Here is a 27,852-nt window from a genome sequence, read left to right as displayed (position 1 = left end):
CAAATTACAACACTTGAAATACCAGTACAAGTGATTATATTTGTGAAAATATTGCAGGGGTCCTGTACTGACCTACACAACTATATTCTGCATACAATTCCAATCATGTTAATTCTGTTCACCTAACAGGCTTCTTTCTCCTTTTTTTTTTTTGTTAATATGAACATACAACATATATAAACCGATGACCCTCTACAGTCTGAGGTATCCTAATCAACTTCCTTTACTTGATCCACAGCTTCAATGAGCTTGATACCGCGATTTCAAACAAAGTATTGATGATACAAAGAGACAGTTTCACGCATGGTCCTAGAAAAGTGATGGTATTCATCACGCATCACGATTACAACTGCAGAAATCAACTGTCATAACACTTGATGGAAAGAAAGGCAAACATGGTACAAATATTCACTCAATAAAAGATAATGTAAGCAAGTACCACTCAAAAATATTCAACACACAGGCTCACAACAAAATTAAGCCACAGTATGCAAGTCAAATTTCTGAAAATAAAATTACTTCAAGCAAAAAACAAACATCACTTCGATTCTTTTGCTGCTGTTGTACTTTCAGTTTCAGACCACAGGTATAGAACAAATCATTCCAAACCAAACACATTGCATCACACACCTCACACATCCACAGGCACATCACTGATACAGGATGCAAGGTAACACCCCCCCCCCCCCCCACCCCCACCCCCCACTCGAAAAAGGTCGGGGGGGGGGAATATTGACAGATGCAAGCTAATTGAAGAATTGGGGTCTTCACTGAAACACAGCTGTTTTTGGAACAGGTATTTTGAACTCTGCACATGTTCAACACTCTGCCACTGGTCTGTGGTGTCTGTTCCATGCACTGGTCTTCTCCCAATCTCAAAACCCCATTTTTTTTTTTTTCATTTCGAATGCCCCTCACAAGAATTCAGACAAAGCCTTGTTTGTCAGGACAGTATCAAGAGTAACAACCTTCAATGTCTCGACACACAGAAAGGTTAAATGGCAGAGCACAAACCATGCACGAGCCATGTAGTCCGTTCTGCTGCAAAACTTTCCTTTATATTCTCATATCACCGAAGAAAAAAAGGGGAAAAAACACAAAACAAAAGCAGAGTATTGATCACCACAAGAGTGAGCTGAAAGTGAAATTTACCTCAAAGGTCACATATTAGCTGCTATTATGTTCTACAATACCAATTACAAGTACAGTTTGCCATTTTACAGTCATGGCAGTCGAACTTGGGACCAACAATCTTTCAAAACAACATAACAGATGAAATTATGAAAAACTTGCAAGCAATTAGCACACAAATTACACAGTGATGGTAAATATTACAGAGATTTTTTTCTTGCTTGCTACTGCTGTGTTGTAAGACTCCAAAAATAAATCAAACAGAGGCAAAATCATAAACATCCCCACCCCCACCCTCCTAAAAAGGAGAGAAAATAATACAGGTACACTTTTGACAAACAAGAAAATTTCTATTGTAGAAATAACACAATGTGCCACACGACTCTGCACAGACATAACTCACATGTGGTTCTTTGCTGTCAAGAACTCCATTGCATGACATACTACATTTCATGTATTTACAATGCACAGACTCATGCATGAAAAGGGTTGTTTCAAATATCTAATCCAGCCGCACCACTTCCTGGACTTCTGAGATCTGTTCTCCTTTCCCCTGTTGTGATCAGTGCGAAAGAGGAGCACAGGTAATCTCCAAATTGATTACGGAGAGAACTTAAAGTCGCCTGTCATTGCTTCCACTGGCTCTGTCAAATTTTTGCTGTTGAATACTTTTCACGTTCCAAGGGAAATGGAGCCAAAAATCTACACAAGACACAGGAATGTGTTACAGATGGATTGATATAAGTAAATTCCTTCCAAAAAAAAAAAGGTAATAATACAAAAAAATAACTTGCTTAGAAACTGTGCCAGAGGGTTCCGTCAAGCCAACTTCGCCCCGGAGTACGGGTTTACAAAGATGGCCGTCATTGTGCTGGGCATTCACACTGCTCCAGCGCCCAATCTAACACAGCTTCCATCCAAGGGAAAAAAAAAATGAGAAAGACGGAGTAACCCCACCGCTTATTGTTCCCACGTCAACAAACCAAATCTGCCTACCAATCTGTCAACCACTCTCAAGAGACCAATTGCGCATCCACTGTGCTTGATATTGCTTTTAATAATAAAAATGCGCTTTTCACGCTGTGTTCATTTGGGTTTCCATAATCGTCCCCTTTCAACCCACCCCCCATTCTCTCACCCCTTATTTCTACCATATCAGTGGATTCAGGAAGACTAACACACATTCTCTACTGGAGGGTGTAAAAACAAAGATGATCACTGATGAAACCTTTCGCATCATTTCACGAGAGTAAAACCTTTCAGTGTTTTGCTCGTCTTTTGAGCGAAAGAGCATCAAAAATGAAAGCCTCTGGGCTTTCCAACTAAGTTTCTTGGTCATATTAAACTGCCTACAATGGGGGAAAACGCACTGCACGTTTAGCTGAAACAGAGTGATTTAAGATCCCGTGTACATAGATCAGAGCACAGTGGTAGATATTTCATGCAAGCACATTTAATGCTGTTGGATTCTCAGGCAGATTGTTTTGGTGACGTGGGAACTAACGCGGTAGGGCTTAACCTCAGCAACCCTGTGGAGTGATGTCTTCTCCCGAGCTTCGAGTTATTTGCATCGTTGTGAATAACTGCAGAAGAGGGGAAAAACAGATGGGGAGGAAAGTACAATGAACCATTATGATAGAGTATATAACAAAGGTGTACCCTAGCATTTTAATCATGTTTAATTATATAATTTTATGAAGAGAGTTTATATTCACGAAGGAATAAAGAATAAAGGACATTCAGATCATAACATTAAATACAGTGGACTCAATCCAGAGGGTACCACACTGGGCTACCATTGTTGAAAAGGTTCATCTCTCTCCTGATCTTTTTCTGAGCAGCACAAAATACAACTGTTAAGCATTCATCACCGAAATCACGCTGTAAATGGACATTATCATATACACAAATTGATTAATCCTAATGTTACCCCATCTGAAGAGCTCACCTTTTTTCAGTGCATACAACAATTTCCACAAATTTCAACTTCCAGCTACTGTAAACAAAGAAATTTTCGCATATTTCACGCTACTTCTGGCTAGCACAAATTCTAAAACCCATGAAAGTATCTTCACAATTTTCTCAGCACAGTGTAAATGGGTTGACAATAACGCAGTATGAATTCACCAACCCGCGAATATGTTTTTGAGTCGCTCAGCGTGAAAAATTAATCATGAGAAAATATTGACGTTTATAGTATCAGAAGACGGAAGGTAAGCTATTGTACACACATAAAACCAGGAGGTGGAAATCCCGTGCAGTAGCAGAGGGGAATGGGCTTACCTCTCCACATGTGGGATGGATGCCTATTGTGGAATCAAAGTGGGCTTTCGTAGCACCAGCCTTCATAGCTACTCCAAAGCCCTGTGTGATCTCCCCTGCATTAGGACCCAGGACGTGGAATCCTATCACTCTCTCCTACATGTGTAGTCAGTCGGAGGAAAAAAACCAAAAAAACATATCAGAGCATAAGGAGAATATGGCACCAGCTTTATAAATATTTAAGTTTTCTCTTACTTAGCTTTTTCTCTCTTTTTTTTTTCGGGGGGGGGGGGGGGGTGGTTTCATAATATTTGCACAACTGCCTGATCAATAAAGTATTCAAATTATTAGATTTTTCCATGTGGACCTAGTCAACAGGCTTTTCCATTGATCTGGTGCTTCTAAATTTATTTTATTTCATGGAATGTAGTTTTGAGAACTTAAAAGGCAACCATTGCATCGAGTTTTCAGGCTATTCAAGACTAGCTTCCATCACAAAGGCTTATCTAAATTCTAGGTGTTAGTTTACAAGTAAACTCACAATTTCTGTTTGGATATTTTGTATATTCTCATATTCTCATAATTAAGAATATTGGAGAAAGGAGAAGTATAACAAATAAAGATTAATATCACCAAATGCAGTAGAATGCCATGATATAACAAAGGCTGTAAATAAATGTATCTATACTGTATATCTTTATTTCTCTGATTTCAAAAATAATAAAATCGAGTTTTGCTTTACAAGCAGTTTTGATGAATCCCCTTTGCCTGTAAACTTTTAAGACATTACACATTGGTGCAAGCAAGTGGATGATAACAGGAGAGATTTCTCTTCTTCTTTTTGCTGACTCAACTCACATCTTTGTTCTTGTCACAGATGATCTTGGCATAGCAGGCATTGGCCTCTCTGTGTGAGACTGTGAACTCAAGGGGCTGGAAGTACGTGTGGTACACCTGCAAGAAAACATGGTAGCAAAAGCGTCAGCAATGGGTAAGAATCCGTGAGAGAAGAAAATAAGCTGGTAGCTAACACAAGAGACAAAGGAAAGGGGTGCATATAATTATGTAGACCTGTATAGTTTAGGTGTCGTTCTAAATGTTAATGTTAAACGGAAAAGCTGTTATTTTCATGTACTGATATTTTCGTGACTGAGGAGGGCACAAACATTTGCGCGAGATGTTGTTTTTGTGACTTGACAGGGAGTCCACCGCAAGTGCACTAATGCCTGTCCATGCACAATATTATCCTGTGCTGTTAAATTTGTAGCCCAACAGTGACTTGCAAAATTCACAAAAAATACACCCTCATGAAACTAACAGTTTTTACAGTATTTAGAGCACAACTCGAGGGGGGTAAATCATTGCTTGAAGTATACCTAACAATAGTTCACTTATGTACTGACACAGCAAATGCATCTGATTTGTTGCATAAGCCATTAAATCATCTTTTCTTCTTATTTTGGAAGGCCTCCAATCAGGGTAGACAAAAGTTAGAGTTTTAAAACTGATAAGGTCTAGAGGACTACCAACTGAATGATACACAAATTATGCTCAAATGTTTGCTCCTACAAAATGCCTATCCTGCTGATGGAAGAAACTATATATTGTTCAAAGGATGCTTTCTACAACATCATCAACCAATGCAACAATGAGCATTGCCATGGCAACCCAGCACCATCAAGAGAATGTCTGCTCCTAACCTCGATGTTCTCCTCCCCCAAACTTGAGATGGCGTCCTCCTCCGAGAGACCACATGATCCGTACTCCAACGGCGTGAAGACAGTTGTGGGAACATTGACGTAGTCACACTACACAAGGGAGAAATAGAGACACACAAAGCGTCAATCATTATCACCTGCGAATTTTAACTTAGCTATAGAAATTAACAAAGATTACGAAACCCACTTGGCTTGCCATACCTAAGTCATTCATAAAGTCATGCGCAACTTTACAATTAACTTTATGTAACAGGGTCCTGATTAAATTGATATTCAAAATTCTTTTCATCTTTGAATACCTTTAAACATAACTGTTCTTAGGCCTTACTTTTGCAGACTTTAAATTCTAATCACAGGTTTCAACAGCACTATTCAGCAGCGTCCTCGCCAGAAAATGAAGTACGCGTGGCGGAAAAGTGCCGTCAGGTAGTTTGAAATATTTACGCGTGGTGGCTCAAACTGAACACGTGGTCGGGTCGTCGGGAGAAGAAACGGCGCTTACACACCGACATGCGCGTGCGCGAGAAGCATGCAAAAACAAAACAAAACAGAAAGAGAGAGAAAAAGGGACAAAATTGGTGCGATATCGCACTGTCGACTCTGCGTTATAACGTTACAGCTTCGTAGCTAAAAAAATGGTACTAAAAGTGTCCGAAATCATCCCTCCGTTTGTAACAGATTTTATATAATATGCTGGGCTCGACACTAACGGTGGCCCGGGGTCACCAAAAAAAGTCGGATGTTTGCCTTTGCTTTTGGAAATGAAAAGCGGTAACAATCGGCTCCATACGATGTCAAGATAACTGTCGTATGTTTGCTTTTAAATTTCGAAATGAATAACAGTAACATTTAGTTGCGTTCGATGGTAAATTTTATGTTTGATGTTTGCTTTGACATTCGGAAATGAATAGCAATAGTATTCAACTCCGTACGATGATAAAATGAATGCCGGAAGTTTGTTCTTACGTTCGAAAGTAAATAACAATAAAATTTAGCTCCGGAAGATACTGAAATAAATGTCGAATGATCCCTTTGACGTTAGGAAATGAATAACAATACTATTCGACTCCGTACGATGATGAAATAAATGTCTGATGTTTGCTTTTACGTTCGAAAGTAAATAACAATAACTTTCAGTTCCGGAAGATGGTAAAATAAATGTCAGATGAGTTCTTTTACGTTCGTAAGTGAATTGCAGTAATATTCTGCTCCATACGATGCTAAAATAACTGTCGGATGTTTGCTTTTAAATTTCGAAATGAATAACAGTAACGTTCAGCTGCATTTGATGTTATAGTAAATATCTGATGTCTGCCTTGACGTGGAAAAGTCAAAAATAGTATAATATTCGGCTCTGCACGATAATAAAATAAATGTCGGATGTTTGCCTTTGCTTTTGGAAATGAACAGCGGTAACAATCGGCTCCATACGATGCAAAGATAACTGTCGGATGTTTGCTTTTAAATTTCGAAAGGAATAACAGTAACATTTAGTTGCGTTCAATGGTAAATTTAACGTTTGATGTTTGCTTTGAAATTCGTAAATGAATTACAATACACTTTTTTAGTATTCAACTCCGTACGATGATAAAATGAATGCCGGAAGTTTGTTTTTACGTTCGAAAGTATAACAATAGAATTTAGCTCCGGAAGATACTAAAATAAATATTGAATGTTTTCCTTTGACGATCGGAAATGAATAACAATTCTATTCAACTCCGTACGATGATGAAATAAACGTCTGATGTTTGCTTTTATGTTCGAAAGTAAATAACAATAACGTTCAGCTCCGGAAGATGGTAAAATAAATGTCAGATGAGTGCTTTTACGTTCGGAAATGAACAGCGGTAACAATCGGCTCCATACGATGCAAAGATAACTGTCGGATGTTTGCTTTTAAATTTCGAAACGAATACAGTAACATTTAGTTGCGTTCGGTGGTAAATTTAATGTTTGATGTTTGCTTTGACGTTCGAAAATGAATAACAATAGTATTCAACTCCGTACGATGATAAAATGAATGCTGGAAATTTGTTTTTACGTTCGAAGGTATAAATAACAATAAAATTTAGCTCCGGAAGAAGCTAAAATAAATGTCAGATGAGTGCTTTTACGTTCGGAAGTGAATAGCAGTAATATTCTGCTCCATACGATGCTAAAATAACTGTCGGATGTTTGCTTTTAAATTTCGAAATGAATAACAGTAACGTTCAGCTGCGTTTGATGATAAAGTAAATATCTGATGTCTGCCTTGACGTTGAAAAATCAAAAATAGTATAATATTCGGCTCTGTACGATAATAAAATAAATGTCGGATGTTTGCCTTTGCTTTTGGAAATGAACAGCGGTAACAATCGGCTCCATACGATGCAAAGATAACTGTCGGATGTTTGCTTTTAAATTTCGAAAGGAATAACAGTAACATTTAGTTGCGTTCAATGGTAAATTTAACGTTTGATGTTTGCTTTGAAATTCGTAAATGAATTACAATACACTTTTGTAGTATTCAACTCCGTACGATGATAAAATGAATGCCGGAAGTTTGTTTTTACGTTCGAAAGTAAATAACAATAGAATTTATCTCCGGAATATACTAAAATAAATATTGAATGTTTTCCTTTGACGATCGGAAATGAATAACAATTCTATTCAACTCCGTACGATGATGAAATAAACGTCTGATGTTTGCTTTTATGTTCGAAAGTAAATAACAATAACTTTCAGCTCCGGAAGATGGTAAAATAAATGTCAGATGAGTGCTTTTACGTTCGGAAATGAACAGCGGTAACAATCGGCTCCATACGATGCAAAGATAACTGTCGGATGTTTGCTTTTATAACTTCGAAACGAATACAGTAACATTTAGTTGCGTTCGGTGGTAAATTTAATGTTTGATGTTTGCTTTGACGTTCGGAAATGAATAACAATAGTATTCAACTCCGTACGATGATAAAATGAATGCCGGAAATTTGTTTTTACGTTCGAAGGTATAAATAACAATAAAATTTAGCTCCGGAAGAAGCTAAAATAAATGTCAGATGAGTGCTTTTACGTTCGGAAGTGAACAGCAGTAATATTCTGCTCCATACGATGCTAAAATAACTGTCGGATGTTTGCTTTTAAATTTCGAAATGAATAACAGTAACGTTCAGCTGCGTTTGATGATAAAGTAAATATCTGATGTCTGCCTTCACATTGAAAAATCAAAAATAGTATAACATTCGGCTCCGTACGATAATAAAATAAATGTCGGATGTTTGCCTTTGATTTTGGAAATGAACAGCGGTAACAATCGGCTCCATACGATGCAAAGATAACTGTCGGATGTTTGCTTTTAAATTTCGAAATGAATAACAGTAACGTTCAGCTGCGTTTGATGATAAAGTAAATATCTGATGTCTGCCTTGACATTGAAAAATCAAAAATAGTATAATATTCGGCTCCGTAGGATAATGAAATAAATGTCGGATGTTTGCCTTTGCTTTTGGAAATGAACAGCGGTAACAATCGGCTCCATACGATGCAAAGATAACTGTCGGATGTTTGCTTTTAAATTTCGAAATGAATAACAGTAACGTTCAGCTGCGTTTGATGATAAAGTAAATATCTGATGTCTGCCTTGACATTGAAAAATCAAAAATAGTATAATATTCGGCTCCGTACGATAATGAAATAAATGTCGGATGTTTGCCTTTGCTTTTGGAAATGAACAGCGGTAACAATCGGCTCCAAACATGCTAAGATAACTGTCGGATGTTTGCATTTAAATTTCGAAATGAATAACAGTGACATTTAGTTGCGTTCGATGGTAAATCTAATGTTTGATGTTTGCTTTGAAATTCGGAAATGAATTACAATACACTTTTGCAGTATTCAACTCCGTACGATGATAAAATGAATGCTGGAAGTTTGTTTTTACGTTCGAAAGTAAATAACAATAACATTTAGCTCCGGAAGATACTAGAATAAATATCGAATGATCCCTTTGACGTTCGGAAATGAATAACAATACTATTCAACTCCGTACGATGATGAAATAAACGTCTGATGTTTGCTTTTATGTTCGAAAGTAAATAACAATAAGTTTCAGCTCCGGAAGATGGTAAAATAAATGTCAGATGAGTGCTTTTACGTTCGGAAATGAACAGCGGTAACAATCGGCTCCATACGATGCAAAGATAACTGTCGGATGTTTGCTTTTAAATTTCGAAACGAATAACAGTAACATTTAGTTACTATAAAATAAAAAAATAGTATAACATTCGGCTCCGTACGATGCTAAAATAATTTCCAGATGATTCATTTCATTTTTGGAAGTGGACAGCAGTAACATTTTTACGATAATAAAATAATGTCGGATGTTTGCTTTTAAATTTGGAAATGAAAAACGTTAATATTCTGCTCCGTACGATGCTAAAATAAATAACAGATTGTAATTGCTTTTACACTTGGAAATGATTAACGGTATCAATCGGCTCAGTTAGATGCTTTAATAATTAGCGGATGTGTCTTTGCTTTCACGTTCGGAACTGAATAGATAAGGATTTAACATTCATGAAGCTCCGTAAGATGCTAAAATGAATGCCGGTTGTTTGCTTTTAAATTTAAAAATCATTTACGGTATAATTCGGCTCCGTAAGGTGCTAAAATATTAGTAAATGTTGGATGATTGCTTCTACAATCACAAATGAATAACAGTAACTTTCGGCTCTTTACAATGCTAAAACAAATGTCGGATGTTTACAAATGTCTGCAAATGATCCCAATTTCTCATTTCAAACAAATGTCGGATGTTTACAAATGTCTGCAAATGATCCCAATTTCTCATTTCAAACGTAAGTTTTGATCACCTAAATAGGCATTAACTTTTATAGTAATCTATAAGCCTATTTGCTAAATCTTAGAACTCTGAATAACGGTAAGATGATTGATTTTTTTATTCATTTATTTCAGACATGGTATACCTGTATCACTTCAGTCATACTTTCTTTTTATTTGTCTAACGGACCGGTATCACACTGCAACGCTGCGTTAAGCTTAGCTCCGCGTCGCTGAAAATGTGACTTATAGTCTGCGAAATCATCTTTTCTTTTATGACAATAGTAGATACGTATATAACTTAGTAAAGTATCGCTTTGCATCATTTTTTTACACTTTGTTTTGCGTTTCTTTTTCATTTTAAGGATTGCACTGATTTGAAGAAAAAAAGAAAAAGGAAGAAAATATTGGTGCTACTAGCCTATAACGAAGCGTCAACCCACCATAAAAGCTGCGTTTACGTTAACTTTGCATTGCTGAAAATGTGACTAAAAGTCTTCGTAATTATCTTTCCTTTAATGCAATATTGTTGATACTTGTCACGTAATAAAGTGCAAGTTTGCATCGCTTTCATCCTTTATTTTTGTGCGTTTCTTTCTCTATTTCAAGTCTCACACGATTAAGAAGAAAAAATGAGCAAAGGAAGAAGTTTTGAAAAAGAAAAGAAAAAGAAGAAAATATTGATGCAAGTATAACAAAACGGCATCGCGGTATCAAAGCTGCGTTAGCTTAACTTTGCGGTGCTGAAAATGTGACTTCCAGTGTCCGAAATTATGTTTTCTTTCATCATACAATGACATAATTGTTGTTATTCATCATGTAACTAAAGTGAAGGTTTGCATCTTTTCATTATTTCCTTTCGTCTCATTTTTTTTTTTTGTTCTGTTCTTTAAAAATCACGCTATTTAGAAGAATGTGGAAAGAAAACGAAGATGATGAAGAAGAAAAAAATAGTTGCAACTGTCGTAACGAAGCAGCATCCATGCTCTATCAACTCTGCATTTAGTTTAACTAAACGTCTCTGTGAAGTGACTTAAGTGTCCGAAATTCTTTTCTTTCATGACATGATTGTTGATATTTATCACGTGACTAAGAAAAGATTAAAAGAAGAAAGTATTAGTGGAACAAACTGAGCGCAGAGTCAGCGTCCTCGCACTAAATGTGACTTCAAAAAATCTCAGAAATTATCTATTCTTTTATGACAATATTGTGGATACTTATCACTTAATGAAGTGAGAGTTTGCATTGCTTTCATACTTTCTTGTGCGCTATATTAAGTTCTTTTTTTTATTTCAAGGATTACACTGATTTGAAGAAAAATGGAATAAGAAGAAAATATCGGTGCAACAAGATAACAGAAGCCCGGCATCCCGCCATCTGAAAGCTGCGTTTTATCAAAGCTTTCTTGCGTCGCTGAGAATGTGACTTATCTAGAGTTCATTTTATTTTATCATTCAAGAATCGCGAAATTTAAGAGAAAAGAAAAAAAGAGAAAAGAAAAAAAAAGAGAAAATAACTTAAAAGAATAAAGGATGAGTGGAACGAACTGATCGCAGAGTCCGTGACATCACACTATATCAACGCTTTATGTCACTAAAATGTGGCATTTATAGAGTCCGAACGAAATCATATGATTTCGTTTATAATTGTTAGTACTTATCAAGTAATAAAGTGAAGGTTTGCATCACATTTTATTCTTTCGTCTATTTTTCCATTATATTATAATATACTTCAAAGATCACGCAATTTAGGAGAACATGCATACGTCTTCGTCTTATTTCATGTCTCCCTCTTTTGCTGTATTTCCCCTCCAATGAATGATGAAAATGAAAATTATGTAATACATGTCTCTCTCACAACAAAAAGAACCACGTGCTAGCAACCTTCGTAAAGTTGAATCTAACTGCTGATTGCTAGCAAAGAATAGCCACCGTGGGGAAATACGACAACAAATAGAAGCGAAAGATACGCATGCATTCTCTTCGGATCGAAGACGCTTGACATCCTCCCACCCCCACCCCCCTCTTGCAGAAATTTCCACAAAACCAGGTGCCAGACGCAGGTGCCAGACGAAAGAATGCGCGCACTAGAATTCTGTTAACAAACAGAGTGTAAATAGCCTGGAAATATCGATCGAAGAACTAGCTCGAGAATAGAATTAAAGGAATCATTACAAGGATCATGATTCTATTAATTTAGTCTTTCTTTTGGCCCATAGTAGAAGCATCGAACAGTCGATCATAATCCGGGATAATAGTGTATACCTGATTATTTTAGATGTTCCTGAACTATAGAAAGGGATTGATTAATCACTCGATTTATTGAATCACAGAAAGACAGTAATTATGAAAGGACACGTCTCGATTGCAGACAGAAATTCACTACGAGTATGTGATATGCAGCCACTACCCGATTAGACAGTAAAATCACGACAATTTCAGGCTCTTAAGACTGCGTATTACTTTTCAAAGCTTGAAAGAATTTCACCTGTGAACTGTGACGGTCCACTATATACGGAGATGATTTGGCTATCAACATTCGTTCGTTTCTCGTTTTGTTATGTCTTGTCTGTTTGTTTGCTTGCTTGCTTTTGTTTGGTTTTGTTTTTGCTCGTACAAGACATGACGATTTCTTCGTATCGAATGTAAACTGTTACCGCAATCAAGCCATAAAGCGCAGCTGCGGCGCATTCGATTTATTGAACTTGAAGTAGCCTCAAACAAGGCAAGAGCACATGGCACGTGTTTCGCACATCGGCACATCGACACACAGCGAGACATTTAGCAATCATCGTTATGGCAGACAATCTGATTTCAATCATGGGAAAAGAAACTGGAATACTTGGGAAAATGATGATGTTTAAAATCAAATCAAATAAAAAAAAAGCCTATTATAAACACGCATGGCTTATTCTGAGTTCTAAGATTCAACATAGGTTTATAGATTGTTATAAAAGTTGATGCCTATTTAGGTGGTCAAAACTTACGTTTGAAATGAGAAAGTGGGAGCATTATTTTGTAGACATTAAAATGTAAACATCCGACATTTGTTTTAGCATTGTAAACAGCCAAAAGTTACCGTTATTCATTTCTGATTGTAAAAGCAATCATCCAACATTTACAAGTATTTTAGCACCTTACAGAGCCGAATGTTATACCGTTAATCATTTTCAAATGTAAAAGCAAACAACCGACATTCATTTTAGCATCTTACAGAGCAGAATGTTATCCCTATTCAGTTCCAAACGTGAAAGGAAACATCCGTTATTTATTTTAGCGTCTAACTGAGCCGATTGATACCGTTAATCATTTCCAAATGTAAAAGCAACAATCTGTTATTTATCTTAGCATGTACGGAGCAGAATATTTCCGTTATATTCATTTCCAAATTTAAAAGCAAACATCCGACATTATTTTATTTCATCATCGTACGGAGCCGAATGTTACTGTTGCCCGCATCCGAAAGTGAAATGAATCATCTGACAATTATTTCAGCATCCTACAGAGCCGAATGTTACTGCTATTCACTTCCAAACGTAAAAGCAGTCATCTGACATTTATTTTGGCATCATATCCGGATCCGAATGTTATTGCTATTTACTTTCGAAAGTAAAAGCAAACATCCGACATTTATTCAATCATCATACGGAGTTAAATATTATTGCTATTCATTTCCGAACGTCAAAGGGATCATTCGACATTTATTTTAGCATCTTCCGGAGCTGAATGTTATTGCTATTTACTTTCGAACGTAAAAGCAAACATCCGGCATTTATTTTATCATCGTACGGAGTTGAATATTATTGTTATTCTTTTCCGAACGTCAAAGCAAACATGCGACATTTATTTTAGCATCTTCCGGAGCTGAATGTTATTGCTATCTACTTTCGAACATGAGAGCAAACATCATACATGTGTTTTATTATCGTACGGAGTTGAATATTATTGTTATTCATTTCTGAACGACAAAGAGGTCATCCGACATTGATTTTAGCATCTTACGGAGCCGATTGTTTGATAACGCTGTTCATTTCCAAAAGTAAAGGCAAATAACCGAAAAAAAGGAGGTTGAAACGTATGAAATAAAAAAAAAAAATACAAATTTTAGAGCTGCTGAGTACAATACTAGTTTGTGCTTCCAAACATTGGCAGCTTTGCTTGCTGGATCACTCGCACATGGCTGGATCTGCGATCTGCTGCTCCGGGGATTGCGCGCGTACACGTGTAGTAACAGTGGCATGCAACTCACAGTGATCGGAGAGAAGCGCCCGTAAATTTTCTGCACCGGAATCTCGGTGAACGTGGTGCGCTGCACCTGCGTATGCTGGCAAGCAAAGTGGAATCGGTAATAGGTCGACCGCGTGCGATGCGGGTACATCGCACACGATCGACGATCTTGCCGTTTAAGCGAGCGCCGAGCAAGTAACTGTCGAGCATGCGTTCGAAGGAAACTGCAAAAGATTTATTTTTTTTTTTTATGGGAAACATGAAAAAATGGGGAAGGAAGATAACAAAAACTCTGAAGATTACGCGTGGTAATCCAAATTTACGCGTGGTGCAAAATTGGTCGCCACAATTTACGCGTGGCGCAAAATTGGCTGCCACAATTCACGCGTGGCGCGCCCGCCACGCGTAAAACACCTGGCGAGGACGTTGCTATTCAGTGATTTGACACTGGTCCAAGGTACTCACTTGTCTTGAGTGGTTGTTGTACAGTCTCCTAGCCAGGAGCTTCCCTGCTTCTATGGCCACCGGTGTCAGTTCATGCCCACCCTCCAGAATGTCCCCAACGGCATAGATGTGTGGCACGTTGGTCTGCTCGTTGGTGACTGGGATCTTGCCATTCCTTCAAAGCAACAAGGATTTAAAAAAAAAACAACTAGAAATGTCGCTTTGGCAACTGGTATGCCTCTGCCATAATGCATGATTCTCCTAATAGGTCTAGATAGTACATGTGGACAATGTGTGATTACATTTTCACAAAATTGGCAAAATATTGAAATGACAAGTTTGTCACAAATGTGTTGAATGTTCACCTTCCTTGACCTAGGTTTAATTGGATGAATAGGAGAGCATGTATTTGGGGATTTAATGACTTTAACTTCACTTTGACCCATTCATACAATTATACATTGAGTAATTTTCAAGGTACCGGTATGGAGAAAAAGTGCAATTTCTGTACTGAATAGTAAATTGTTACCATTTTCATCTGGCCTTTGACCCTAAAATTCATAAGATAATCACTTTCAGGTAGAACATGCATAAATATGTAGTAAGTTCCAAGATAAATTGAGCCACTTCCGAGATATAGAAAAAAGTTCAGCACTTTCACTTGATCTTTGACCTTTTGACCTTTGAGGCAAAAAAAAGAAAAAGAAAAAAAAAATTTTCCAGAGAATTTCTATTAGGTTACACATGCATACACCAAGTGTAAAAAAAAAAAAAATCCTGCTGGCATTGCATAAACATGAGGGAAATAGTAAAATATTGAAGTGTTGCACTTGACCTTTGAACCCTGACCTTTGATCCCTGACCTTTGACCCCATGAACCTTACATTCTCTAGATAATCACTGCCAGTCAGTACATGTATATACTATGTTCCATGAAGATACTTTGAACAATTTTCCAAGGTACGGAGAAAAAAAAAGAAGTTTTAATATTTCTACATGACCTTTTGACCTTTGACCTTTGACCTTTGACCTCATGACCCAAACTTTCACCACAAAATCTTAATTGGGTAATACATGTATACACTAAGTTTCAAGAAAATATCTTCAGGCATTGCATAGATATGGTGGAAATAGTGAAATTTTATGTATTTGACCTTGACCTTTTGACCTTCGACCTTGAGCATGTGCATGAAATTGCTCAATTCGCCCACTGCTCATCCAAATAAAATGTGTAGGCATGAGCATCTCCGCATGGTGCTCTATTCAATGGCTGTAATCTTTGCTACTGTATTAACAGTGGTAGCAAACTGTTTGTGATCTTTGCTACCAAAGCGGTGACAGCAAACTGATTGTGATTTTTGCTACCGTTAACAGTGGCAGCAAAATTAGATAATACAAAAGCATAGTTAGGAAATCTCAACTGATCAGCAAAGACCCTGTCGCTGGTCACTTGACTAGTCTTGCACAGTAACCCTATGTTAGGTAGGTAACCTCATCCTGCATTCACTACAGCAGGAGGGCCAATGAGAAATGCTATACATACCACTAAATTCTGACTACAAATTACACATCCAACAAATCATGCTTTCCACATTCATCTTCTTCACATTGCAACAAATACCAACACATAGATCACAGAGAATGATTTTTAAAAACAACGGTGCCTTCCCCTGACAAATGCCTGACCATGCAAGACTCACTTTGGATTTACGATGACTCCTGCCTGGTCCAGCCCAATCTTGTCTGTGCACGCGTCCCGACCGATTCCCATCAGGACCTGGTGGACAAAGAAGTGTAAACTGACCATTTAAATGAAGTCAACAAGCATTTCCTGGCACAGGAATCAATTTAGTGAGAAATCACCACCTGTGAGTCAAGTGACTACCACACCATCGTGTTCAATGAGCATCATAGCATTAGGGTTGTAAAACAAAATAGGAAATTTGAAGTCAATTTCTATCACAAAAAGAGAGATAAAAACAAAGAGAGCGCACTGTTGTATGTCTTGCATGCTTAAGTCAGCATAAGTCTATAATGTGTATGCCAAAGTGGCTGGTACACATCTGGTTTCACGCATTTACGGATATAAGTCATGTTGATATACTATTATATTCCACATACTAAGAATGTTGCAATAGGATTGGTCCAGAGCTGATCACGTGATGAAGCGTAGTTTTGCCCATCACATCACCTGAGAAGAAAAGTTTGTTACACTCTATGTTGATAGTTACTTTTGTTTTGCTGATCTCCACACAGTCCACACAGTCCTAACGCAAGATTAGTACGGGCGAAATAAAAGTGCGTTGCACTGTGGACTATCATGTGACCTAGGTCACTTGATAGTACACAGTGCAACGCACTTTCACTTCGGTGCCGCGCGGTGCGCGCAGCAAATTCATTGTTTTGTCATCTACACGCACACGTAGCCTTAGCCTTAACCCTAATCAGGCTGGGCTTTTTTGGCTATGCTATATCGGGGGGGGGCGGATTCCGCCCCCCCTTCAGATCTCGCCTATGGAACACGTGATCGCGCCGAAAATCGGCACACGCGACGCCCGCGACGTATGCTATCAAAATGTGTGGTTGCTTTCTCCGAAAAATTTTTCTTATATTTTATATTAATTAATTATTGTAATTTATGCATAAAATCAGTTTTGGGCTCTAAATCACTTTTTAATGCTCTAATTAAGCTAACTTCTTTTTAAAAATGTTTCTTGTATCATTCTCCTAATACATAGGATAAAAAAAAATCTGTATCGAAATTAATTTCTTATGTATTTGATTGTTTTTTTGAATTTATGTATTTCTTTGTTTTTCGACCTTTTGTTTTTGTTTGTTTTTTGACCAAAATTTGTCACAGACATTTTTCGAAGCTTTATTATACTAAAATGAATTAATTTTGTCCATTCTAAGTCAAGATATGAATTTTTATGTGAATTAATTGAAAAAACACAATTTGCATTGGATTTGTACACAAAATCACGTTTTGGAGCAATTTTGGGGTTGACAAATTTTTTTCGAACGGGCGTCGCGTCAAAACGGTACACGCGGGCGCAACGATTTTGGTCTCAAACGTTGCACAATACTTGAAAGAAAAAAGTCATGAAACATTGCGGCGGGAGCTTATCGCGCTGCGAAGACATTGCGCGAAACATCGAGGGGGGGCGGATTGTCCGCCCCCCCCCCCCCCCCCCCCCAGCCTGATTAGGGTTAAGGATGCCTAAAGACAGCTAAAACGGTTTCAGATGTGGAATAAAATGGGAATTTCTAGGACCCTTGATGTGGAATATAAAGCAAATAATCAACTTTCAGTTTCAGGCAATGAGACAAACTATCACTTCCTCGGCAATCTGAATGTGTATGCTATCTTTCCTCAGCTGCGCTTCGGAAAGATAGCTACATCCAGATCGCCTCGGAAGTGACAGTTTGTCCCATCACCTTCACCAACGTTGATTATTTGCTTACTATATGACAAATATCCAATGCCAGGTAAGTAGAAAATTGTGATCAGTACCTGCTGAATATTGAGCACATCAATTATTTTCAAACACAAACACACACACACACACACACACACACAAGCAAACAAACAATCATATCTGGAGAAATAGGACATGATATTACCTCTGTATCAACCTCACACTGTTGGGACATTGTGTTTCCAAAGTCCCATGTACATAGGAGACGGATGTGAGACAGGTCAAGGCCTACATATACTCACCGTGTTGACCTCTATGGACGACTCCTGGCCCGTTTCCGTCTTCTTGTAGTGAACCCTGAGAGTTGGGGGCTGTCCCTCTTCTACCATCTCAATCTGGGTGTAGACAGAAAGTGTGTCTTTTCTCAATATTTCATATAATTGATTTGGCTAAGTCAGGCATATCAGGAACAAACAAAGCAAGATAAACACAACACTGCATTACAATATTAAATGCACAGAACTTTAAATACAGTTGAACCTCTCGTATCCGGACAAGTCGGGACCGGGTCTCATCCGGATAAGGGATTTGGCCGGATACGGGAGACTCAATGCTTTATACATGTACATATACATACACATGTACTGATGTAGCCCATTGTAGTACCACATGTAGTAATGTGTATACTGCAACCTTTTCATTGTTACACTCAGTAACAGACCCCAAAATAGAGGTTCGTGTTTGCAAGAATGAAATCATTTTCTTTTATAAATTCTTGGGATGATTTACCTAAATAATTATTAAGAAATGTATCAAGTATATGTAATTCATTATGTTTGTGTAGGAGATCTCAAGGAGTTGGGAATCCCCCTTTCCTCCCGTAATTATTTTTAAAAAATCACGGCGAGATTGCATCCGTATAAGAGAGAGATCCGGATAAAGGGAGGCCGGATAAGAGAGGTTCAACTGTAGATTATTCAATTGTTACACTGTCTTGCATGCACTTCATAAAAGTGCCAAAGAGGTAAATATGAGAACTTTACCACACAGTCATGAGGTCTACCTAACAACTCCGAAGAAATGCACAAAGAATGCTTACACACAATGCAGAGATATTCCAGGAAAAAAACAAAAAAATGCCCAATTATTACAGGTCATGGAATACACAAACACTCTCCAATGTCATTCGAGCTTAAAACATGGAAATGTGACATTATACATTTCATGGTCTATAAAATGTGCTACAAGATGTCCTAATGAATGAATGACATGACCTGAGTGGCATGTGAGTGGATTTCCAAACAAAGACACTACTGTAAAAGTGGTTTCTTTCGCGTACAGATACTTTCGCGGTTTCCATCGGTGCTGACTTTTTCGCGTGTGTTTAAATTCGCGGTCGGCAAAATCTGTGAATTCACAGTCGGCAAAAACTGTTTTATTTTGCACATGAAAATCCAAACTATAATCCAATCATTTTTTTTTTTTATTTATTAACTAGAAATTAAAATTAAATGCAGGCTCACCTGAAATCCCGTCCCTCGAGCACATTATAACATGCTTGTAAAAAACTATTGTTGCCTAGATGACCTACATTGCGCGCATTCTTCGTGTGCGCATGTGCCCAATAGCGTTGTAACAAGCAGCGAGCTTAAAACATTTCCTTGCGTGGTTAATTTCGCGTGACTTTTCTAAACATTTTCGCGTGATGTTAAATTCGCGGTTCAACCTCAAAGCGTGAAAATAAAACTACCGCGAAAGAAACCACTTTTACAGTACCTCCCTCCAAGCTTGAGGCTGGGACACAATATGACAAGTCTCGGGATGAGGAGAGTTCATTACTGTAAACTGGATATGAAGACCGACTTTTAATTTTCATATAAATGACAAAACCTAGTCGGGTTCTTGCCATCACAAACATAATCCATGATAGCTCTAATTTACAAAGCAAAAAGAACTTTGACACAGAAATCGGCTTGTGTCAAGTTTTTCTCTCATATTCATTATCAAGATCGTGAAGGACAATGTGACTACGCACTGACTTTTTATTTTGTATCAAAAGGTAAAAGTTTCCCTCATCAAAGATTCAAGGTAGGCAGGCCTGCACACTAACCCATTTTTTCTACTGGTCCACCCCGTACGTTGGACAAATAGGTACCCATATTTTTCATTTTTTACTGGTCCAAACCTCAAAAGTTACTGGTCTGACAGTGATTTTTACTGGCCCTGGACCATCGAACCAGTGCCACTGTGTAGCGTTGAGGTAGGTCTGCAATGAGTTTGTGCTCGATACCAGACTGGTGGCTGGGTAGGGCGCAAAGCTGCTTAAAGCCCGCCCTCTACAAACTACTCACCTTGGTCGGCACGGCCTTCCTGATGAACTTGATGTGGTGCTTCTCCATGTAGGTGCCGATCTTCTCGGCCATGTCCTGGTCGAAGCCTCGCAGCAGGATGGAGCGGACCATGACAGTGACATCATTGCCCATGCCGGCCAAGAACCCCGCGCACTCCAGCGAGACGTAGGAGGCCCCGATGCACACCGTCTTGCCAGGGTTGTACGGCAGCGAGAAGAGGTCGTCACTGCGTCGAGGGATGCGAGAGGTGAACGACAATAATCACAACGGAAGAACAGAGAGAGGAAATTCATATGCAGGGAAGGAAAGAATGTCAAAAATTGAAGGCAGGATAGATGATAATGACACGGAAAATCAGAGACGAGGACATATTGGGAAAGGCACACCAGAAGAGCAACGCCAGATAGACAAACTGACAGAGAATTCTGAATTCAATCTGTGATGGAGAGATGGGAAGAGCAGGCAGCCAAAGAAAACAAAAAAAAATATGTGATCTGAGGTAGGGATATTAGACAGGAGAGAGTCCAGAACATGCAAAGGCTTACAAAGGCAGCTCTAAACCCCATGAAATTTGAAAAAATGGTATCCAACATGAAGAAAAAAAAAAGTGAACAGCATCATCCAAACAGACACAGACATTGCGCATCAAAAGAGTTTTCTAACGATCTGAAAGATATCTGTGAGCTCAATAGTCAAACACCCAGACGATATGGGGAAGAAGGGGGTGTCTCATCTAATCACTACAGAAAGAGGTGGAGCTCTGAGCGTGGGGCCAGTACCTGGTGATGCAGTACTCTTTGCAGCCTGGAATGTCCGGGTAGCGAGGCCTCATCCCGGTGGCTATCAAGAACCTCTCTGCTGTATGCACCTGCTCCTTACCCCTCCTGTTCACCGTCTGTTGAGGAGGAGGAGGAGGAGGTGGTTGAAAATTGAAATAGAGGTAATGAAACAGAGAAGTCAGTTGCCAAAAAAAAAAAAGGAACAAGATTTCTTCCTTCCCGTGTCTGAAAATCACAATGTTGTTTGTATGCTCACAGACAAAGACAGCCACAGTAATCATGTCATCCTACATCTACGCCTGTCCCTACGATTCTGTCAGATCAAATTCAAATTCTCTCTGATACTGAGAGTAAACTCATATTCACTGTCCATGGCATACTGCACATAAGAGTTGAAGATTTCCCATCCATTCAGATTAGAGAATAAGGTGAGCTCTATGAGTGGAAGACACGGGTGCCACTCAACCCTTAAAATGTTTCCTGAAAGATAACATCCTTCGATTCAATTCAACGCAATTCATTTATTTCTTTGTTTATCTTCCAACAAAACATAACACAGAATAAATCAGGAATTACCGGTATACCATAGGCATAAATTCAACTATGTAAAAGATGAATGATAATCAACAAATAAAGATATGCATGCATAGCGGCAATATACAAAGTTACAGAAGGAAAAAGAACTGAATGGTCGACTACAAAGCATGCTTGTATATTGTGAACCACTCAAAAGATTCTTATGAGAATACTTAATTACAAATACTTAACACAAAAATGATATAAAACACTTTACAGGACAGAACAAAAAAAGGAGAAACATAACAACATGACATGCCTTGACTCTGGGGTATACAACTGACAGGACACGAGGCAAAACAGAATAAATGGAAAGATAGGAAAGAATGAAAGAGAACGCCAACTCACTGATCTTGTAAGGGAAACGGAACAGGGAATTGAGAATGTGCTCCGGACATCAAAGGTTTAAGAGAGCAGATATGTTAACAACTCACATATTGTTGGGCAAAACTTAGCAGTGAGTTCATGCACTATCTGCTCCTTTCTTCTTCTTTTTTAAATCAAATTTTGAAATTATTTTTCCCTTTACGAGAGACAAAAATATAAGTATAGAGCCATCCAGAACACTTTCTTGGTTTGTTGAGTCTAGGACAATTTGTTGCAAGATAATAGTAATTGCAAATTTGTTACATCTTATTTCCAACTGAGCAATGGATGCATGAAATCAAAGTTCATAAACTCATTCCGAGATATTGCGATTATCAAAGTCTACATGAGCATGCACCAACTACAATTGTACCTACAAAAGGCACTGAAAAATACAGTGTAATGAAGATTTTGTTTTCAATCATACACTGTACAAAAAGTTGAACCTAGTAAAATTAAGAGAGAATGCCACAAAAGCTGAGGTAAAGTATCACTATCACAGCCTACTCCTCGAAACAGAAAAATCTAAAAGAGAAAGAATAGAGAGGCACAGTTCACTGAGTTATAAATCAACCGCCATTTCAAAATGATTACTTTAAAAGCATTAATAAGTTAAATTTTTGGGTAAGCTATAATGTGGCAATCAAACATGTACTTAAGAATTGTTCATGATGCAAAAAGGACATTAATAGAACACAAAGTCCAGTAAGTTCTCATCACAAACAAATTCACAGGTGCTCCTGATTAATGGAATGGAAAATCATCTGTTGCCTAGCAACAGCAGCATCGCCTCAATCTGTCCAAGCACAGCTTACCATCTATCATAATCCATATTGTTTGTCCTGAACATCTAATCCAAATGCACAGGGGAAAAAAAGAGGTTGAAAGTGTTCTCTTGTTTATCTACCACTATTTACTCGCATGAAGTTTTAAATGGCTTCCGCTATGTCTGCATTACTACTCGTCAAACAGGAAATGGCCACATGCCCAGTGACCACTAATAGGTTTTAAAGTCCACAGTAATGGCAACTATGCATTAGTGGTGTCAGCCATAGAGCTACTTCTTTTACGGGGTGGGCGGGGGGAGGGGGGGGCAAGTTTTGCATGCCATGGTTTCATAACTAGGAAGAAGAAACAGAGGACAGAGTGTGCATCCCCCCCCCCCCCAACAGCTGAGAGCAAATACCACCCGCTACACAGCATCAGTAAAATCTACAGCTAACATTATGGTCACAGCCCATTTCAAACTTTTGTAAATCTCTACACCCGTACTGCACACAAAAGAATATAACACAACAGATTTTGATATTGAGTCAACAACAACAACAAAAACAGGAAAATACCACAAGGAAAGGACAATATCATTTTTCACACAACATCACCAGAAGGGTACTTCAGTTTAGTGAGCTTTTCATCCACAAAGAACTCCCATAATCTTTGTGACAATGCAGAATTTGTACTGAAGTAGAATGGCAACAGAAGGCAAACAGGCACTCATGGTCAACTCGCAAAATTATTCAGGACAGAACATCCCTCGAAGAACAGAAGTGGGCATATCTTAATATGACTGGCTTGAATTAACAAAGGAACCGAAACAAAAGTGTAAATATTTATTACTCACTTTCAATCACAAACAAGTCTACAATCAATTTAGTGGTTACACCTGGGAACTTTGATATTGGAAGTGAGAAAACAAGACAGCATGTTTGCCAAGCATGCTAATTCTTTCTTGGGAGAAATGTACCGCATGACACAGTCTTAAAATAAGCATATATCTTGGCATTGTAAAGAAGCCAGTCTCCTAACTAGGAGACATACTATACAGATGTATTTAAAGACTTGTTTGTCTCATTGCACCAATCTTCATGTAATATGCAGCTGCTGCAAGCAGTGTGGGCTACACTGTATATCTGAATTTTGACCGCGGAGTGTGGTATATCACACTCCATGAGGCAATGGCCTTCGAAACTCCATTCTTAGTGAATAAAAGCACCACTGCAAATCATGAATTTTTTGTGTGCATTTCAATTTTGTAAATTTTGTGAACCAAGATTTGCAAAAGTTCTTGTCTACACTGTATGCATTGAGCCCCAGTGGCAATTTGTGAAAATTTCACGCTGTGCACATGTCTTGCTTTACAGTATTCTACTAATATATGTAACTCACAGTTCCAAACCATGTTGAAGTTGACCAGAATCAGAAGAAAAAGAATGGTGGTGGCAAAAGTGGACTTGAAATATGTGAAGTCTCCCCTGACCTGTTCATAAATCTTTAATAAACTTGCTCTTTCCTTCCGAAATCAATTTAGAATGATTTGTGTCTTTTGTTCAAAAATATTGTACTTTTTTGATAACCTATACCGTAGTGATAATGACTTTTTTGAGAGAAAAGAGCAGTGCTTTTTAAATTACCAACCATAAAACAATCTGTATTTTCGTGTACCAGCCAATGATAGACCTATGGCATGCTGACATCACTGTCTCTTCTAATTCGCATGTGTGGTTGTAGTCTATATCCCTTTTAAATAACAACATAAAACTTACCAATTCCAAAGCTTCCCCTCCTTTCAGGTCCAACTTCTATGAAAACGTCAACCAAACTACTTATCTGATTCTATCCCATTTTAAAAAGTCAACTTGAACATGAAATCGCACTTCAAATCCATGTCAACCATGCCAAGTTGGCAACTGTCAAATTCATAAACACACACAAACACATCAAAACTCTACAGCAAAATTAAAGATAAATGTCTACAGAGCAAATAAACACAGGCATACACATCTTAACAAAAGCTGCACTCTTCCAATTACATGTAACAAAATATGTAACAAAATACAACAACAAAAACAAAACAAACAAGACATTCAAAACAAAACAAACAAAAGTTAGTGGTAATGACCTTGATGGTGTGGGGGTCAGTGAACTGGGCAAAGGCGTTGATGTAGGTCACGTCCTTGTCCCGGAGGGCCACCCTGTAGCCCCAGTTCAGGGAACCTATGTGGGCCTGGACCGCATCCCGTAATTTATCCCAGTTGTGCTGGACTGTGGAAGACAGGCAAGTGATGGACATTTTGAAGGTTACAAAGTCACACACTTGATAACACTCCTGGACCCTGTTCTATGAATACTAGTAGTTGAAATTGATTATAAAGTTGATTTCAACTGTAAGTCTATGGCAGACTGTGTAATAAGGAAATTTAAAATCGGTTTTATCTTTTGATAAAATAGGGCCAAGAAGTTAAATCCTTGACACATACAAGCAATATAATTCATGGATTATTACACAACTACTTGAAACTGAAGTACTGTAAAATCAAATACTTTTTGTGCATGAAGTATGATTGCAAAATTTCGTAAGGAACCAAGATTCACGAAAGTAAAAGGTGCAAGAGGTCTTGTCTACACACGCCATTAAATGCTAGTTGGCATTTCATGAAAGTTTCATGCCGCAAATGTTTCTGGTTTCACAGTAAACAATGGGTGTGCCCGAAAAAAAGCTTTCGGTACGCTTTGTTTCAAGTGTATTTGTCTCATTCTAGAAATCCAACACTGTTACATGCCAGGTATTACACAAGGAAGTTACAGACATAATTGTGGCACAGTGAGTATACAAATCCATACTGTCAGTTTCAGAATGATATAAGTTTAAATCAAACATTGATTCAGATATCATAGAAGGGACAAACATAGGATGGCATGACACAGTCCCCGACACTTATGCTTTCTCATGTGAGGTAGAGTTAGAGTGACCTACCACACCCTCATCAAATTCAGGTGACACTGAACCTCATAAACTCTCATGGTAAATACTGCATAAACTGTTACTTTATAGTATACAGATATTTTCACTAATGAGGAAATCATGGACATTTTTGCGAGATGTTGTTTTTGCAAACGGACACAGAGGCTATCGTTAGTGCACTATCACCCTAGCTCATGGCGACATTTTTGCGTGTTGCTGAATTCGCAGTCCAGCAGTGATTCCCGAAATCTGCGAAAATTACAGAGCTATACCATACTCCTGGCATTTTGTAGATATGCCAGAACTTGGAATAGAAAGCCATGAAAGATTGCAGTCTGAAGCCAACCCATCTTCTCTACATAGGGGTATTACATGAGATTGTAAAGTAAAATAGAAGAAAGGCATTTAAACTCGTTAGGGTCTTTCGAGCAAACAATGTCCATCCACACTGTATCTACACACAGAAAAGAACATTTTGAAGGCACACACAGCATATTTATACTCACCATCATCTGGTGTCTCCCAGCCATAGTGCCTGGAATCCTGCAATGATTCTCCTGTGCACAGTTAAAGTGAAAAAGAGACAAAAACAAACATGACTTCACAAGTAATGGGATATCAGCTAAACATTATCATCTTCCATGGGTCATATGATCACCAGTAATTTCTGTCTCGCTTCAGTCTTTACAATATCAATCTTGCTTCCTAAATATGATGTCTTGTATGCATAGTTACTACACTAAAAATATAATCATAATAACAGAACAGATCAGTTCTTGTTCTGGTATATGTTTCTGTTTGTTTGTTTCTTGGGTGTTTTTTTTTTGGGGGGGGGAGGAGATTGTTTCAAGAATCCATAGGACTACTATCATACAAGCTCAAAGTCTTTTCAAAAGCTGGTTTGTAACCCATTTTTATGACACACATTTATTGAACAAAAGCCATCAATGTTACTTGCAGATGTTCCTCTAGTCATCAATCATAATAACATTAGCTTGCCACAATGACACACCGATACACTCAGATGTTATTTCTAACAACTAAACAGTTATAAGAAATTCACTTTATGATATCTCACCAAGAATAGCTGCTTGATGCATGAGTTTCTTGGGTATACAGCCAACATTGACACATGTGCCACCAAGTCCTTGTGAAGGAAGAAAAGAAACATACGGTCAATCCAGAGTTATTTGCATAAATATTCTTTTCACAAGCACTATAAATATAGTATATTATTCACCACCAGCACTGTAAAGTATCCAGAATATTGACATACATGTAACCAGTGTCCCTACAACCTACTTACAATTTGTAAATACAAACAAACAAACAAACATTCATTGCTTGCTCAGAGCATTGGGCATGCAGGTATGCATCCCCCAGAATATGAAGAAATTGTTTTCATTTCCATTGGATGCAGAAATTGTTCTCGTTTCCAGTGGGACGTGGGTACAAAAACCATGCCATATCTACTTTGCAGCTTTCTGATTAAGGCTGGCCCTCACGACCCATAATAAATTTTAAATGCAAGCAGTGAATTTATCTCCAACCAATGATAATGATCCCTTGATCATTTCTGCCTCTAATTGTGCTCAATATCAGATGTGGAATATTCCACCATTTACGGTTTCCATACATCGCCTTTGTTTTTTGTGTGGCAAAAAGGTCAGCAATCAAATGTTTGTGAGCGGCAACAATGACTGCTTCCAGCTCCTTTCAGTTCCTTTCAGAGAACTGCATTATCAAAATTCTGAAGGTCTGTCAGAATTTGGCTGTTCTGCGCAAACAAGATCATAATGAAGAGCCAAATTAAACTGGGCTGAGAACTAGAGGCAGACGTGGGAGCAGAGTGTCTGTGGGTGGCACAAACCACATACCACTGGCACAAACATCCAATAGCAGGCAATGGGGTTAACACAATATGATACGCGAAGAAATACACAAGGACACTCCTTCAATTAGAGTAAAAAATGTTCATTATGATATGTTATGTTGACAGCATACAATTATAACACAGAGA

General features: G+C 38.1%; 1 protein-coding gene across 1 annotated transcript in view; it reads right to left on the bottom strand.

Annotated features, from left to right (window-relative positions):
- Positions 1-727: 727 nt before the first annotated feature.
- Positions 728-27,852, bottom strand: part of LOC139710697 (thioredoxin reductase 1, cytoplasmic-like) — a 54,853-nt gene continuing 27,728 nt past the window's right edge. The window contains exons 5-16 of the mRNA XM_071622616.1: positions 26,911-26,979; positions 26,339-26,389; positions 24,990-25,132; positions 21,149-21,264; positions 20,370-20,595; positions 18,321-18,413; positions 16,300-16,376; positions 14,621-14,774; positions 5,094-5,201; positions 4,252-4,347; positions 3,415-3,549; positions 728-2,714 (exon numbers count right to left, since the gene is read on the bottom strand). Of these exons, the coding sequence (XP_071478717.1) occupies positions 2,652-2,714; positions 3,415-3,549; positions 4,252-4,347; positions 5,094-5,201; positions 14,621-14,774; positions 16,300-16,376; positions 18,321-18,413; positions 20,370-20,595; positions 21,149-21,264; positions 24,990-25,132; positions 26,339-26,389; positions 26,911-26,979 (1,331 nt within the window). The 3' untranslated portion in view covers positions 728-2,651. The remainder of the gene's footprint in view (positions 2,715-3,414; positions 3,550-4,251; positions 4,348-5,093; positions 5,202-14,620; positions 14,775-16,299; positions 16,377-18,320; positions 18,414-20,369; positions 20,596-21,148; positions 21,265-24,989; positions 25,133-26,338; positions 26,390-26,910; positions 26,980-27,852) is intronic.

This window comes from Diadema antillarum, unplaced genomic scaffold (assembly GCF_040938485.1).
Source record: "Diadema antillarum isolate AM-2024a unplaced genomic scaffold, OU_Dant_1.0 seq00001554_RagTag, whole genome shotgun sequence".
Classification (NCBI taxonomy): domain Eukaryota; kingdom Metazoa; phylum Echinodermata; class Echinoidea; order Diadematoida; family Diadematidae; genus Diadema; species Diadema antillarum.
Note: the sequence above shows the minus strand (reverse complement) of the source record. Positions and strands in the feature narration are given on the sequence as shown.